The 17,615-nt window shown below is 32.5% G+C and overlaps 2 protein-coding genes and 1 long non-coding RNA gene across 3 annotated transcripts; all 3 read right to left on the bottom strand.

Moving 5' to 3' along the window:
• Positions 1-9,516: 9,516 nt before the first annotated feature.
• Positions 9,517-10,925, bottom strand: LOC132909464 (uncharacterized). The gene is made up of 3 exons (XM_060964320.1): positions 10,718-10,925; positions 10,034-10,184; positions 9,517-9,830 (listed from the first exon to the last, which is right to left on the bottom strand). The coding sequence occupies exons 1-3, from the start codon at positions 10,880-10,882 to the stop codon at positions 9,676-9,678; spliced, it is 471 nt and encodes a 156-aa protein (XP_060820303.1). The 5' UTR covers positions 10,883-10,925; the 3' UTR covers positions 9,517-9,675.
• A 1,326-nt stretch (positions 10,926-12,251) lies between these two features.
• Positions 12,252-14,018, bottom strand: LOC132909457 (uncharacterized). Its single transcript, XM_060964309.1, has 3 exons — positions 13,853-14,018; positions 12,761-12,917; positions 12,252-12,550 (listed from the first exon to the last, which is right to left on the bottom strand). Exons 1-3 carry the CDS (start codon positions 13,979-13,981, stop codon positions 12,396-12,398), a joined length of 441 nt encoding a protein of 146 aa, XP_060820292.1. The 5' UTR covers positions 13,982-14,018; the 3' UTR covers positions 12,252-12,395.
• Positions 14,019-16,585: 2,567 nt separating this feature from the next.
• Positions 16,586-17,228, bottom strand: LOC132909748 (uncharacterized). Its single transcript, XR_009658602.1, has 2 exons — positions 17,084-17,228; positions 16,586-16,894 (listed from the first exon to the last, which is right to left on the bottom strand). It is a non-coding gene; the product is annotated as an uncharacterized LOC132909748 (long non-coding RNA).
• Positions 17,229-17,615: the final 387 nt, after the last annotated feature.

Here is a 17,615-nt window from a genome sequence, read left to right as displayed (position 1 = left end):
CAAATTATATCGTACAGGAGCACAAGGAACAAAACACGATTTGCGTTGGCAATTTACTATGGCAGTAAACGTGTTAATCATAATAATACGAATCACAATTGATCATGATACTTACCTATAATCTTCTATAATATTCTCTCTAATCCTCTACTCTACCTATACGATAGACAATATCAAGTCTATCGTCTAATCTTTCTAATTCCCTGAAAATGACGAAACCAATGAAAATCAGTCGACGATTAATTTCGTACTGTTCTTTAAATTTAATATATAATTTACTATCAGAATTCAAGAATCGCAACGATTGTAATCATCTCTTCCTAAAGATGTACCAAATACGTTTGAAATATCACGTTAAAGCATTCGACATCGGAATAATTATATTCCCAACATCTTTTCATTTCTACCATAATGGAGTTCCTCTAATCGTTGCAAAATTGCGGTATCGCGTTCATGCATTCGACGGCATAACAATTTCGTAGTAATCGATGCGGACTAAATGAACTGGATTTGAGTACGCTCATCCGTACTGTTGTCTTCGAAATGTTAGACGATCCACGTGCATTAACTTTCGCATACAGCACCGATAGAGGCAGGATATTTCAGACATTCCGGCACGTATGAGACCAATGCTCGAGCGAGCGCGCGACGATAGTCATCCGATGTATGCGCGTAATTTACTAGCGTGTGTGTAATGCCGTGTGGAAAATATATATGCATGTATAGTTCTTAACGCGTGCAGGTTTTAGGACAAGCAGCCGAACAACGAAAGCATCCATTTCTGCGCCACGCGTGTTCTTCACCACTCGAGAAAGCAATCTACGCTGGTTACAAAAAGTACTGGCACACGTCCTTATTTTCCAATGAAACGTTTTTTTAATCCGGTCCTACGCTTCATTTTCATAATTTCAAATTTTTGTAGTTATATATGGGGATACTATTAAACGATACGAAATTTAATTGTATTTAGCTTTAATTAATTGGTGCGCAAATACTACAACGAATGCAACGGTCTGGCAATACTCTTTTTTTATACATAATTCATTCTTCGCTTTTTAGATTAGATTCAAACTTAGGCTGTTTGGTATTTTTGTATTTTTATAAAGTAGAAAGTATTTTGTAAGTTTGGAGAAGTTGCCTTACATAGAGAGATGCTATTCTTGTTAATTCGTGTGACGAATCATGTTTCTTAGAACATTGAACATTATTGTTATAATACACTCTGTAAGTAGTTACAAAAATTTTGTATTCTGGTTTTTATTTATTAAAGATGAGATGAATCATTTCAAAGAAGTTCAGTTGTTTTATCAAATTGTTGTTTACAATTAATTGAGACTTGATAATAGAGTTGAGAAGCTTTTTAGGAAACTTCTGATATTGTTTCAAGGGAGAAAAACAAAATTTTCACAGAGAGAGTGTCGCTGTGTTTAAATACTTATCTGCGGCAGTATACGCGTAAACGACTAGAATATATTATAAATCATCTCCAAACCTATTCCCATAAAGTGTTTAGAAACGTAATCAGTAAATAGTGTGAAAATTTTATAGAAAATTTGAAGAGTAATATGATTTCAAAATTAGCATAGGCACACAGGAATAAGTGTTCAAAATTGTATTATGACGTTGGTGAGGAATGTCGGTATAGTATTGGTTAAAACAGAATTCCCACACTTTATCACGGCCTTGTTTCTTCTCTAAAACTTGAACTTCTCTATTGAGCTTCTAATTACCGAAGTTTGCTCTTTCATTATTTCTGTTGAAACTTATATAATGTATGGCAAAAGTTGGACTGCCGCTGGCAAAAATAGATAGTTGTTAACTAGGAGACAATTATAAGACTTCATCGGTACAATACTGTGTCTATCGTTCGTTTCTTGTCTTCTTTTATCCCTTATAGACCTTTACATCTTTGTATCGATCGCTTTGCTAGGATTTAATGTTACGTAATTTACAAGAACATCGTTATTTTAATATCGCATTTTTGCTTCGAAGGTGATATAACTAAGACACGGTAATTTTCCATAAAATGCGAACAATTGGTTTTAAACATATTGACACATTTATTTATCCAATGGAAGATCTATTATAATACAGAATAAGAAATTTTATTTTTGTAATTTTTAATTTATATTTTTTATAAAACTATCAGAAATTTTCTTGCCATACTTTAAAAGATGTGCTTTACTACTCCTGCATATTCATCTAGATGCTAAAATAGAAACAAATTATTTCCCTAAAAGTTGAAAAATCGTGATTACTTAAACGACTGACCAATGTTGTCATTCTATCTTATCTGTAAAATTTAATATTATTTTTATCTCCTTTAATTCCTCTCTGCCTGTTCAAATGATATTTAAGGTTTTACGAAACTCGTAAACGAAATATCGTAGGCCAGTGCGAGTTCAATCCCCGAAATTGCATCGCAACTAGATCAGCATATTGTAATTGTCTCATGAATAAATATAAGCTTGTTTTCGTATAAGTAGGATGGCAAGTGCAGGCCGATAAATTTTTCCTCCATGGGTTTAAAACTGGTTCGTCCCTTCCTTGCTCCGTTTAAACGTGATTTAAAGTTGCCCTCCGAAAGTTAGCGTTGATGCGTTGCATAAATGAACAATCTCTCGAATGGCATATTTTAAGATTGTATATTTAAACAGTAACTTAATCTAATAAGACTTTTATCCATGTTATCTGTCTCTTTCCCACGTGCAATCGACTAAACATATACTTATACTCGTCTGCGATATATATTGCTATCTTTTTTTTTATATATAGGCGTTTATCTTTTATTGGTAAGAATAGGAAAATTCAGTAGATAATTTCAAATAAATCACGAAAAAAAATTCAATAAAGAAATTGTAGCGAACTTCATTCTGTAGCAGTATAATAGAAGAAATTTTGCGTACAATGTTCAGTCTCTCAAATTATGATTCAAAATAAAATTATTATTTATTCCCTTCACTCATCTTTCACTCCATAGAGTCGTGTTATATTTATTCACCTCATCATTACATCACTCTATTAACGGTATCCTACCTCAATCATTAACCACAAATCACGAAATTTATCATATGACAAGAATGGAAACATTGGAGATACATAGCTGGTGAGTTTGCATCGCGAAACGATATTTTACAGTTGGACGATCATTCTTCACCGCGTGTATTTTTTTTTTTTTTTTTCATTCCCGCTCTTTTCCGATTCAATGTAAAAGTTGGACATGCTTTATGAAGTCCACCAAAACTAAATTACCTGAACGCGAGAGGTTTTGATCGCGTGAGAACTCACCGCGATAAATCAGCTTCCTGTCGATCACCGAGCAAAGGTCAGTGAATCACACGATTCGACGTTGGATTTTCACGCAACTTTTCTGCTCGCTGGATTTTCCTGTCGTGGCACATGGAAAGACCGTCGCCAACTGGTTGCCAGTTTTTCTCTTCTATATTGTTGTGGATCGTGTTCATAAGGCTTCTTCAGTTGGTAAGCTCATTACAAGACTCCCTACTCGCGTCAAAAGTTCTTCGAAGCTCGCTCGTATCGCGTATAAAATAGTTCGAGAAATGTTTCAAATTGAGAGAATTTGGAAGAACAAAAATTAATTGTCGCATGGAAGATACGTATTAGGTTGTCCGAAAAGTTTCTTTCGTTTTATGAGGAAATAATAAACGCACAACGTTTTTTATTTATATTACTTTATCGAATTACGTACGATCCATTTTGTTCTGTTGAGATAAACACCGCGACATTTTACAAACTTGGTTTCACGTTTGTATGGAGGTGTACTGTTGTAAAAAACACGTTTGCGAACGAAAGACACTTTTTGGACAATCTAATAATATAATATACAGTTGACGCTTCTATGATCTTTTCTTGAGATATATGCATAGGTTTGGTATTCTGTACTGGAGGTATAACGTTCGTAATATCCAATGAATTTGTTTAATAATAACTTGTAACATTATAATATGATAAGATAAAAAAAAACGAACTTCGAAGTACGGACAATTATGTTGAATTGCAGCAACAATTGTGTGGAATACGTACAATTATATCGAAGGTATGAAATAAGATAAAAAAAGGAGATTTAGCTTTGGAGGTGTGAAACATAACGATTATTAGGAAATTAGATTAGATTTTCAATGACAGTATGTAGATGTTTGTTCGATCTAGCTTGTGGTGACGATCAATTTGGTACACGATGATCGATACGGGTTTTCAAATACGACGTTATTTTCCATTTAGAATGTGTCAGTTAAAACAAGGAACGCTTCATCAATCACGCGCTTTATACAATACTTTCCGTAAAAGAGTATCAAAAAATAATGACATGGTATTCTATCGCTTGACGAAAATAAAATGTAAATTTTCACGAAACATTACGTTATTAATTATTACTCTTTAAAGTGTATTTGATCATCAGTATAATATAAATATACAAGTTCTATTGAAATAAATGACCTGCATATTTGAAAATCACGTAAAAGCATGATAAGTATATTTTTGTAGATCCTTTTATTTTAATGTCACTTTATGACTAATAAACATTTTAACACAAAACAGTTGGAAATGGAAAGATCCTGTTAGCTCCAGTCAAAAGTATAAAACCAAGACAAACAGTATTTTCATATCTACGATATTTGAATATCTTTCGATATCTTAATATTATGTCAGGCACTCCCTAAAGAGAGTGAAAGATGCTTGTTGAATTCCAAATCAAGTAGAAGAACAATAATGGTAATATAAGATATATTACCATATAATATAAAATTTGACTGATCCTCATCATCTTCTCTCTCTGTAGTCGTCACTTGGAATTTATAATATCATTGCCAACAAGACACACGCTTTTCATCGTATGGATTTTTTTATTCCTGGTATATTATTGCAGAATTTTATTATTTGCTTGTTTGATGCGTCGTTTCATTCGTTTTAAAGTACGTACGGAAGTTTTTGAGGACACCGCTCGAAACCGTACCATAGTACTTCGATATTCAATAACTATCCGCTAATCCGCTAGTCTACGTAAGTATGTCGAATCACTAGAAGCCAGATACGTGAATATTTGTTCTGTTTTCCACTTTAGGTTCATCGGCTTCGGAATTATTAGTGATAAACATAGACTATGTATACCGACGTATATGCAGAAATATATGTGCAAGGATAGATAAAATGTTTTCTTCTAATACAATTAATCCATATCATTTTTATTCTTTTTCTTTTCTCTTTTTTTTATATTCTTTACGAATGAAATGTAAAATGTAAGTGTTACGTAATCGTTAGACAAGAAAAAGGAAGGCTCTGAAGGGGCAGCCTCTTTATTAAGCTACCTCAAGGGATTGCTCTTTCTTCATGGAGAAATTGAATTCTAATATAGTTACCTCGATCTTCGTTTCAACGATGACGCTGGAAAAGCTAGAATGCATCTCTACATGGGTCTATTTAATTTTTCTATTTTGTACAATTTTTTTCTCCGTTGCTCAAATTACATTTACGTTCGTATTATAAAATATGCGGTGGGTACACTAATTTATTTTATGAATCTGATATGTATAGTTTACAAATTAAAAAGATATTTCGCCTAGAGAAAAAGCATCCTATTTTTCAATTTTTCCTTGATACCAGTTTCAGGAAAACATATATTTATATACATGTTACAGTTATACGTTTTAAACTGTGGTCTAGCTCTGTGGTTTGTCTCTGGTCTATCCGAGACAATATTTTTTCAACAGAGAGGAAAAGTCTCAGTTAGTGGATGAAAAGCTTCCTTTACGGTCAAGGGATGGAGTTTATTGGTCGTTTTGTTGAGAAATTTCCAGGTCGCTCGTAACTAATGTACCACGTACGAACGGTCAAGAGTCTCTCCGGAACTCTTACACTATACCATACCCTTTCGTTCTATTTATCTTATATCTGCCAAGGAATACATAGCTTTAGAAAGATTTCATGAGGTAACGAGAAATGATTGCATGACGTTCACCGACAGTGCAGTACAGATAGCAGAAGCAGCGAAAAATAAGTTTGATTTTACACGAATTTAATGGATAGAGATCATTATCTCTCTGATGTGTACAGATTATTACTGTCTATCGACAAACCAGTCTCTTTCTCTTCTTAGAGCACGCATTGCTAGAGGGTTTACATCGTTTCCTTTCGAATGACATTACCAACTTCTTCTTAAACAATACGTCATTATCATACACTGTTAGCCATCAGAGTCGCATAAATATCGCTAGCCGTGATTACCACGTGAACAAGGAACACACAGAACAAGGAACCTCGGAAGCACAATACCGTGTAATACCCGTGCCGCGACTATTTTAACTCTGAATTCTTATTGTTAGTGGAAAGTGGAAAAGATGAGTAGGTAATGTGCATCGTCGCGTTTCTGGGTAAGTCCGGAAGTAATTCGAACCAACAATTTTACGCGAGGAAATTGAAGGATGAGTGTAAACAGGCAGGAAAATCTATAAGTAATTTTAATTTTCATTATTTTGTACTTCTATTTAGTTTCAACAATAAGCAAGTAGTAAATCTTCATTCATGGATACACTGACTTACAAATAAACAATCTCTCAATAATGAAGATGCTTCCTGCAATTACAGTATTATAAATCTTCATAAATTTCAAACAATCTTCGTCGTAATCAATCGCAACGGAGCTTAGAAAGCTAATAATACGTATATTGTTTGCATACGGAATTCGTAAAGCGTCATTAAAACTTCCGTGGGTTATTTATCAAAATCAACACGGCACTTAACGCGTTAACATATTGTTGACGGTATACCGTGAAATAAATTTTACCGCCGCTCCCGTATTTCTGGAAAATATGTCAACGTTCATCAAGTGAAAAACGTCGATTCACGCCTGCCGTCCGCATCGTCTAAAAAATTGAAAATGTCGATTCACGTGTTCGTGTTCTTTATTTACATAACCACACTAGTGTTTCATTTACATAGATTACATAGATAAGAAACAAAAGCACGAATTGAGAAACTATTATTTGAAAATCACGCGAATATTGGAACCCAGATTTATAAGCAAAACAGTAAGTCGAGATAACGTCTCTAAAAAAGCATAATTTACCAGGTGAGTTTATTTTCGTTATAAGACTCCACAGAATTCTGTGTTGAACTCTAGCTACGCCACTTAAGGATTCTCGATGCTGTTCTGCGCGTGCTCGTTATTTTTCGCTCCGTAGAAGTTGCTTGTAGACCTTGCTATTACGTCTGTATGTATTTGCTCACTATGTTTGAAGAGAAAAATTGTTTGCGAAGATTTTCTACGATCCTCGCATATCTTTTATATGAGGAAGCTATCGATGTAACTTCTCCACCATTTTGATTGTTCTTGTTTAATTGCCATGAAATTTGACCTACTTAAGCCTACTTAACCAAGGAAAAAATATTTCAGGCGATCAAATGAGTTAACCATTCTATTTGAATTTTAAATTATTTTTTATTTGCAGTGAAAACGAATATTGGTAGTAATATTGGTCTCTTCATTTGTTTATCGTTAATTGTCAATCGATCGTTGATCTCGTTATAAATAAATAACTATGGTAGTTTGGTCTGATTCTAAATCTCGAAGTATTTAACCCTTAAATATATGATTTTTCCAAATATATAAACTAATGTAAACAAATTTACTTTGAAATACGAACGTACTTTGAAATTTTTAATTTATATACCATATGCTCATAATTTAACATTTTGACCTTTATTTATGAAAAACATCATACGATTCTATAGTATTTATATTTGAATCTTAAATCTGCAAAGAAGACATACTAAAAACGCGATAGTAGATCTTATTATTATTGCACATTGTATTTAATTTCGTAATAGATAAACGCTTCGTTTATAAGTAACAAATACATCAATTTCCACAAGCTGAATCACCAAAGAAAAGCAACGTGAATTTCAATAAATAGATACTCTTCTATGCTGGAGCATTTGAAAAGCAAAATCCCAATAGTTTAATGCACAAAAAAATGTAACTCAATAGGAAAATTTATGCAACGTAACAGTCGGAAAGACATAAGACCGTTAAATCTGGAAACAAACCGATATTTTATTTATTTTTATTCGAATGAACGAAATGAAATGAAAAGGGTGATTGTTCTATTATCTAAAAATTCCATCACCTGACTATTTTTATCTTTCTATTAATTCGGATATGGGAAGTTCCTTTGAACTTTCACATCCCCTCCCCTCGTCCTTTCCATTTGTCAGGACTCGTCACCATAACGCTGCTCGTAAGTTTGTTATTCATAAAATGCTTTTGATTTACATTGTATTCATGAATCAGCATTGTCTAAAGGGGCATAAAAATTTGTACTGACGCGACACGATGAAAATAGTATTCGCGAAATTTACATTGTCAGGTGGCTCACCTGTTACGCATACAATCGGCCTGTATGCATGCATGTGTTGCGTACGCAAACGTGATTTGTTTGCTAAATTATTCGGCATCTCGTTACGTAACCCTAATTGCGCGCTATACCTACCCATATGGCCAGTTAATTGCAATAATAACGCGAGCATTGAAAAATAAGCGGTGATCGTATGAACCTATATACAATTTGAAACTAAAAATAGAACAGTAAATAAGCAAGGATAATAAGCAGAAAAATAATAAATCACGTTGAAGCTGATATTTTAATATCACGATTAACATAGCTTACGTATAACAAATATCGGCTAATGAAAATATTTGAACATTTATACAAGTTTTTGAAATTCCATTAATAATAAACAAAATAAAGATCACACAGAAGAAGCGTGATACGAGTTCATTTTTACTATTTCTTTGATCTTCATGTCACTTGATGACTAAAAAGAAAAATGGTTTTGTATGAAATAGTTGAAAAAAGGGTTAATTTGATAGGTTTGATGATATAAGCCTTTTGAAAATATGTACATGTTTTTTTAAGAAAGAAGTAATATTAATTCAACTTATGTGTTAATTTAACTATTAATATTAGTCTGCATGTTACTAATAGTTTTAAGCAGTTAAAAAGGCACATAATTACAAAAACACATATTTAATTTCAAAATCAAATGGAAAGATAGTTTTCATGTAATATACTGTGGTAGAGTTATTAGATCATACTAGTATAATACTATCTTTTAATTGCTGGTGTTTATTAAAAGATATTGACTTGAAGATTTTGTTAAGTAAAAGATTTCATTGTATGTTGCATTATTATATTCGTGCCGTCAAGTTGGTTTTGTTAGACCGTGGACCTCAGATTAAAATAAAAAACCATAAACAGGCTTATAATACCTTTTTTCTAAAGTTAGTCAAATACTGCTTGTTGTAGATAAAATATTTGCTTTGTTTAATTTATTATACCTTTGGCAGTAATATATCTATTAAATTTTACTATGCAATAATGATTAAAGTGGAACCAACTACAAAAACCTTACCAAATACCAATGTGTTTTAACACATTCACAGAAATATTAGCCTTAATTAAAAAGATGTGGAAAGAGGTTCAGGTAAAAAATAACAAATTTAATTGATGCATATAGTACGTTTATTCTTTCAACGTTACATACATAATTTGAATTTAGAATATTTAGAATTATTTCCATGCGTAATACAATATCGAGGAAGTTGTTTTATTAGAACGTTACAGAAAACTGTTTATGAAAGAATATAACTATTTTCATTTAGTGTGTCCCAATGATGAAATGTACTCTGGCCGTGGCCTGCGGTGCAATTCGAATCTGCACAGTGCCTAAATTCGATCCTAAGCTATCTCCATTGGCACAGATAACTACATCGCTACCGGGTACGTTTCTCGCATTTATATAATGAATAGTTCCTATAAAAAGACATTTATGTGAAGACACTCGAATATTTGCTCAAAGCTTTTGATTTGTACAAAGAATATGAATTTTCTTACTCTGCTCAAGTTCTTTGTAACAACGAATGATTACATCTATCGCAACATTTCGTTTTAAAACCAAACTTTTGTTTTGCAAGCCTCAAATTTTAATAAAGAAGAAATAATGGAAGAAATCTTACCGCTCATATCCAGATGCAAAGTTAAGATCAAAATGAGATCGTACGTGTTCTCGTATGTGTACACTGTACTGAAAATTTTTTCACCTGCAACATGTTCACCTACGTTAAGGTTTTTGAGGCTTGTAGCAATACGTGGCTCAAGATGCAAATCCTATACAGAAACAAAAAAGCCTTTTTATGAGGAAGAATGGGTATTATTTTTCTTCAATGAATCGATGAACCAAAACACAAAGATCCAGTTTCTTACGTGAAGTTCAAACGGAAATGTGTTCCTTTATTTCGATATTGATGTTTCTTAAATTAATTATATACCAGAATTGCAAAATTATATAAAATGCTCTAACTTATAAAGTAATCCATAATCGTAATTCTTTATCATTCTTGCGTTATTAACGACTAGATTATGAATATTTGTACAAGTCAATATTTTTACGAATGCAACGGAGGCAAACAGTTTGTTGGAATCTGTTGATGCAAGTACATTTCAATTTGAATTTAACGGAGCATCTGCCAGTTATGGCAAGAGGTAAAGATTTAACAGTAGAGAAACGTTCTTCAATCGTATCTTTGAAAATACACATAACAAAAATATCAACTTTTTGGTCGAGTTGTATCAGTTCTTTTCAATTTTTTACCCAAAATACATCTTTTCACGTTGAAAGCATAGACCTTATGGTTACTCACCGGTATTGTTTGTACCAAATCTTTGTCTGACAGTCTTAGTGTAACGGTTTCACGTGGATAATCAATAAATGCAAAATTGGCTTGTATTGCCAGGGACACGATGAAGACACCAGCTATTGAACGGAACATTTTGTATGGGTTGCACTGGATCTGTGACTGTACCATTGCGGAAATTCACGGCTCTTTTATAACTTATACTAAAAGCTTCTCAAGGTACATTTAACTTATCCAAGTACTTACGATTATCTAAATCCGATTTATTGGTACAAGTCACTTTTTTATAAATAAGGAAAGTGTTTCACACCGTAGACTAAAAGCTTATCAAGGTATATATGACTTATCCAAGTGCTTGTGGTTGTCTACATCCGATTTATTGATATAAGTCACTTTTTCGCAAATAAGAAAACTGTTATCAAGAAAAAGTATCGCTACATGTTATAAGTCGCATGACTAGATTCGTCGATCCGGTACAAACAGCGATACAAATGAAAATTTGCAAATTTTTAATTACGTACGTCCCTTGCCTGAGAAGTATGTTTTAATAATATCTGTTGAAGCAAAAATACTTTCTTTTTAATTGATTTATAATTGTACTAACAATAACAAATTATTAGCGATTCAATTAACACCATCAACTAAACTTTCTAATTCTAAAAAAGGGTGATTTCAAAAGTAATATCTGATGATAAATTTTTAAAATATCTTTTATGAAAGTGGAATAAGTGTTAAAGAGGAAAAGGTTCTTAGAGACTTATTTTTATATTGGATGTTCGATGAAAATCGTTCGTCATTATTGACGAAGATAATATCAGGAACTATTGCTTTTTAATGATAAATAGATCTGTGGTTCTCAAAAATTTGTCCGTTTGTTCTTTTCTTGCAAATGTAAAAAAATGCAATGTAATATTTTTCTTTTTTTTATCCAACGTAGCTTCTAAATTTTCCTTACTATTACATGTAACAATTTTTCAATAACTTGTATATAAGTTATTTAAATGTACTAGATAGCCATCAACTATTGTCCTACAATTTAAAACCACCAAAAGGTAGAATTGTTTTTATAATTGAAAAGTATTTGAAATGAAAGTACTCGGTTCTGATTGCTGACGAAAAGGGAAGAAAAAGAAATATTCTAATGTGCAAACGATATTATACCTGGATTAAGATTTGCACTGAATGACAAACAACATTTTATCTCGATAAACGTAATATATTTTCTTGAAGCGGTCCGTATATTTCATTCCTCGCAGAGGTATCTATTTTATGTGTGTATAAGTATAGTAGCTGTATTTTATGTGTGTAGAAGATATATGCGTATTCCTCCGTATCTCTACTTGAATTTGAGTAGGGTGACTTGGGAAAGAAGGGGAAAGATACGCCGACAGGATTGGAGATCGACAGCAAGGTTTGCCGCCACAAAATCTGCCACCAACCATAAAAATCTTACCAAACACCAATATGTTTAAAACGGAAATATTCTCCTATTCTGATTAGAAAGATATAGAAAGAATTTCAGGTGAGTAATAATAACAAATTTAAGTAATACGTTTATTTTTTCGAGATCCTATAGCGCCATACAATCTACTTAGAATACTTATATCCATTTGTATATGAAATAAAATAAAGCGGAAGTTATTGTTTAAGGAAAAATAAAATTGTTTAATGGAGTTAGTATAGTTTAGTGCGTCCCAACGAGCACACGTAATCTTGCGGTGGATCTTGGTGCAATTCGAACGAGAATGCTGCCTTCAGACGATCCTAAGGTATTTGCAGTCTCACAGACAACCGCTTCGCTGCCACTTATGTTCTCGGCACTTACAAAATTAATGTTTCCTATAGAAAAAGAAACATTTACATGAAGATACTCAAACAGTTACTTACATCTTATTCAAAGCATATCAAATGAACATGAATTTAGTTACGCTCTATAAACTTCTCGTAAGAAGAAATAATTACGTATATCAGCGATTTCGCTGCAAAACCAAACTTTTGCCTTGCAAGCGTTAAAACGTAAAGAATAGGAAAGAATATAAGAAATCTTACCGTCCACTCGCAGCTTCAGTAGTAGGATCAATATAAGGTGCTCATGTTGATTCGAGTATTGGAATATTGAATTATAAATTCTTTCATCTGAAACATGTTCACCCGTGCTAAGAGTTCCAAGGTTTGTTTGAATATCACGTTGTTCAGGATAAGAATCCTATTCAGAAACAAAAGAAGTAAGGTGAAACTTCGTGTGAGGAAACATGGATATTATTTTTCTCGAACGAAGCGATAAACAGTTTCAGTTTCTTAGGAAAAGTCAAAATGGAAATATATTTTTTTATTTTGATAATGGTGATTCTTGACTTAATTATATATTAGAACTGCTGAATCGTATATAATGCTTAAAATTGTAAAGTAATCCATAATCGTAATTCTTCGTTATTCTGCGTTGTTCACGACTAAACTACGGATGTTTAATGCAAATTAATATTTTCCACACATGAATCAATGGAAGAATCGGGAGAGATTTATATTGTTGTGCCTTGGAGTGCTAACGTTGCTTTGGTTTGACACGTTTAAAGGTAAACGAACTCCGGACAAAACGTTATCGCCGTTATATGTAATTGTCAACCAGAGTTACATTCGAACTTTTTGTAATTCCACCGGTTGATACAAACAGACGAACGTGCTCTCTAGGACGATCATTATAGCGAGTCATACAGTCGAATAGCGAGCGTAGAGTTGAACAGTAGCTTTGAGCGAGCGACGATTACGACCGTCATACATTATCTCTGTACTTGTATTTAAAGTGAGTTTAATATACACTGATTATTACAATTTTATCACTCGTCTCTTTAATAAACCGACACGTATAATAATACACCTCATTACGAATGTAGCTAAAGCAAATAGTATGCAGGAGCTTGTTGTTGCAAGTAAATGCAAGTTCAGACTAAATTTAGCTGAGAATTTGCCAGGTATGACAAGAAGTAAAGAATTAACAGCAGAGAAACCTTCTTCAATCGTAACTCGTAAAATACATATAACAAAAATATCAACATACCTGGTGTCCAAATACTTATAGGCAACCTTATTTTCATTCAAACTACATCTTTTCACATTGAGAGGAAAAATCTTATATTTACTCACCGCATTCGTTAGCGTAAGATTTTCGTCAGTGAATTTCAGAATAACGGTTTCGCGTGGATAATCAATAAGTGCAAAAGTAGCCTGCGTTGCGAGGGCTAGGATGAAGACAGTAGCTATCGAACGAAACATTTTGTATTGTTTTCAGTGTATCTGTAACTATGGCATTGCGGAAATATCATGTCCCTTTTATAGCCCGGATTAGAAGTTTATCAAGGTACACGTAGCTTATCTAAATGCTTTTCATTATCTTGCTCCGATTTATGGATACGATGCTCTTCCTTACAAAAAGGGGAAGTTTCTCGTGTTATTACCTTCTAATTATTTACATGAGGTTAAATTAGCGAATGCGGTAGAATAATAACACAATTGGCAATTTGCAAATTTTTAATTAAACACGTCCCCAGCCTAAAACTTAAATAATCACTCTGCTATAAAAATTGCGTAATTTTCCAGACATTGTTGACCGTTAAAGGGTAATTACGTCATTATTGATATCATAGATGTTGATTAGCTCACTGCGTAGCAATTACGCCGTATTAGTTATCGTGTTTACCGATTTATGGATACGATGCTCTTTTTCTTAAACAGGGAAAGTTTTATATTATTAACTCCCAATTACAAAAGGTTAGATTAGCGAATCCGGTAGACTAATGACACAATTGGTAATTTGCAAATTTTTAATTAAACCTGTCCCCAGCCTAAAACTTAAATAATCATTCTGCTATAAAAATTGCGTAATTTTCCAGACATTGTTGACCGTTAGATGGTAATTGCGCCATTATTGATATCATAGATATAGTTGATTAGTGTACTGCCTAACAATTACGCCGTATGAATTAGTTGTGTCGCCGATTTTGTTGAATGAACAAAAATGTAGATTTATTATAGTTGTTTTGCAATTTTTCAGATCTACTACTGAAAATCGTAGAAAACTGCGACTTTATTTTTTACCGTTTATTAGCCAAGTTAACCGTTTATTATATGATTAACTTTTATACGTAATTATTAGTCTCCTCAACTATTACTATATACTATTATTTCAAAATCACAGAAGAACAAAAATGTCTCCATGAACGTATAAAATTCTTTTTTTATACATGAATTTTCACAAAACGGTATTTTCGTTTCTTTGTACGAAAAATTGACTGGAATCCACTCTCATCTTTCTAGAGGTAATACTGTGTTAGCATTCTCCTCAAATTCATCTAATACGAATGCAGAAGTTTCATTCTCTGCATAATCAATATCTTTTGCATTATCTTCCACCGAAGTCTCAGACAACACATCTATACAAAATAGCAATTCGGTGCATGATAAAGATATTAATAATTTTCGTAAGGTCATTTCGATAGAAATAATAAACTATTATCTATCTAGTATTTTTTATAAAATAAAATATGAACAACACGTACATAACAATGACATAACAATACATACCATTCATGTAATAAACTGTAGAAAAAAAAAAGAAAACAAAAAGGGGCAATGTAATTTAAGGAACGTACGTCGAGCTGTCACAGTAAATATGATTAAATTGATGCGTGTACGTCGAATCGACTTAGAATCGGATAGAACAAAAGCACGATTGGCGAATTATAATATTTTGCCGAGTGTTTAGTAGAAATAACGTAATTGAAAAAATTCACGAATATGAACTGTCGCGAATATGGAAAGCTCTCTCCATGACAAACATTTAATGCTGATCTAATATCGCGTTTACTTCCTAATTCGAAGAATTCTCTTCATCATAGTCGATGTTGATGATATTTTCGTTGCCTCTGAGAACTTGTACAATAAGAGCTTCCCACTGTCTTGGAGTCGCTTTTTGGAAAGAAAGAAAGAAGATATATCCAGCAGGATATATTAGGTAGATTTTGAATGGTTTTGGAATGACCGACTCGACGCCAGCATCGACATTGACGAAGACCGAAGAGGAGGAGCTCAGGAAGGTGGAAAGAAAGCTGTCGTATGGAGAATTGGTTGGGGAATTGATTTACATTAAATATGAGGATGACGAATATGATTGATTATATTAAAATAATAGAAATAATTGGATATTTATTAATTTTTTAATTTGGGTCTGCAGCAATATTCATATGACGAATTCGTTTCCCTAATTTATCTTACGAGTAATCATTTGCACAGTTGTTTATCATATGCAGCGATATCATATGCTTCAAAACATTATAAAACGTACACTATCGTTCAAAAAGTAACTTACTTACTTTTGACAAGTTTTATTTTATTTGTACAATTCCAAATAAATCAAACTATTATGACTTTATTCTTTTTAATCCAATTAATATACTATAGTTTCATTATCATCTTTTGTTAGAATACTATTTCCTGAACAAATTGGATTGTACTGAAAGATACTGATATGGATATTTTTCCGATTAAAAAATTTCATTACATGTTTTATTATTGTACAACAGTCAACCAATTGGTTAATTAGTTTTTAGACTTCAGATTGCAGTAGATAGCTATGAACGCTCTCAGCATTCGTTTTTCTGTAATAAGATAGCAGAAGCTTATTTATTGTAGGATTTATTATGTTCTTCTGCAGTAGAATGCTGCTACCAAGCCTAATTCATCCGCTAAATTTTACTACAGAGTGACAATTAAATCAATACCAAACACAAAAGTCTTACCAAATACCAATATGTTTAGAGCATGGAAATAATCCTGATTAGAAATATATAGAAAGAAGTTTGGGTGAGAAATAATAACAAATTTAAGTAATATGTTTATTTTTCGACATCCTCTAGCGCAATATAATTTCTACTTAGAATACTTATATCTATTTGTATATAAAATAAAATAATGTGGAAGTTATTGTTTACGAACGTTAAGGAAAAATAAAATTGTTTAATGGAATTAGTATAGTTTAGTGCGTCCCAACGAGCACACGTAATCTTGCGGTGGATCTTGGTGCAATTCGAATGCGAATGGTACTGCGAGACGATCCTAAGGTATTTGCAGTCTCACAGACAACCGCCTTGCTGCCGTTTATGTTCTCGGCACTTACAAAATGAACAGTTTCTGTAAAAAGATATTTATATGAAGACACTCGAATACTTACTCAAAGCATATAAAATGAACATGAATTTACTTATTTAGTTTCTCGTAACAACAAATAATTACGTATATCATTAATTATGCTTCAGAATTAAATTTTTGTTTTACAAACTTCAGAACATAAAGAATAAGAAAAAATGTAAGGAATCTTACCTGGTACTTGCAGCACCAGATCTAACAACAAAATAACGTTGTTGTGATTATTTCTGTGTTTGATCTCTGCAGTGTAGATTGTTTCATCTTCAACGTGATTACCCGTAATAAGAGTTCCCAGGTATGTATTAATATTACGTGACTTAAGATAGAAACCCTATTCAGAAACAGAAGCAAACTGAAACTTACTGTGAGGTAAGATGGATATTATTTCTTTCAAATGAAACGATAAACAGTTTCAGTTTTTTAGGAAAAGCTAAAATCGAAATGTATTTCTTTATTTCGATATTGGTGATTCTTGGCTTAATTGTATATTAGAATTACATGTTTATATAAAATGCTTAAAATTGTAAAGTAATCCATAATCGTAATTTTTCATTAGTCTGCGTTGTTAACGACTAAACTATGGATGTTTATGAAAATTAATATCTTTACGAACTTAGCTAAAGCAAATAGTATGCTGGAGCTTGTTGTTGCAAGTAGATGCAAGTTCAGCCTGAATTAGCTTAGAATTTGTCAAGTATGGCAAGAA

Source organism: Bombus pascuorum, chromosome 8, assembly GCF_905332965.1.
Source record: "Bombus pascuorum chromosome 8, iyBomPasc1.1, whole genome shotgun sequence".
In the NCBI taxonomy this organism is placed as follows: domain Eukaryota; kingdom Metazoa; phylum Arthropoda; class Insecta; order Hymenoptera; family Apidae; genus Bombus; species Bombus pascuorum.
Note: the sequence above shows the minus strand (reverse complement) of the source record. Positions and strands in the feature narration are given on the sequence as shown.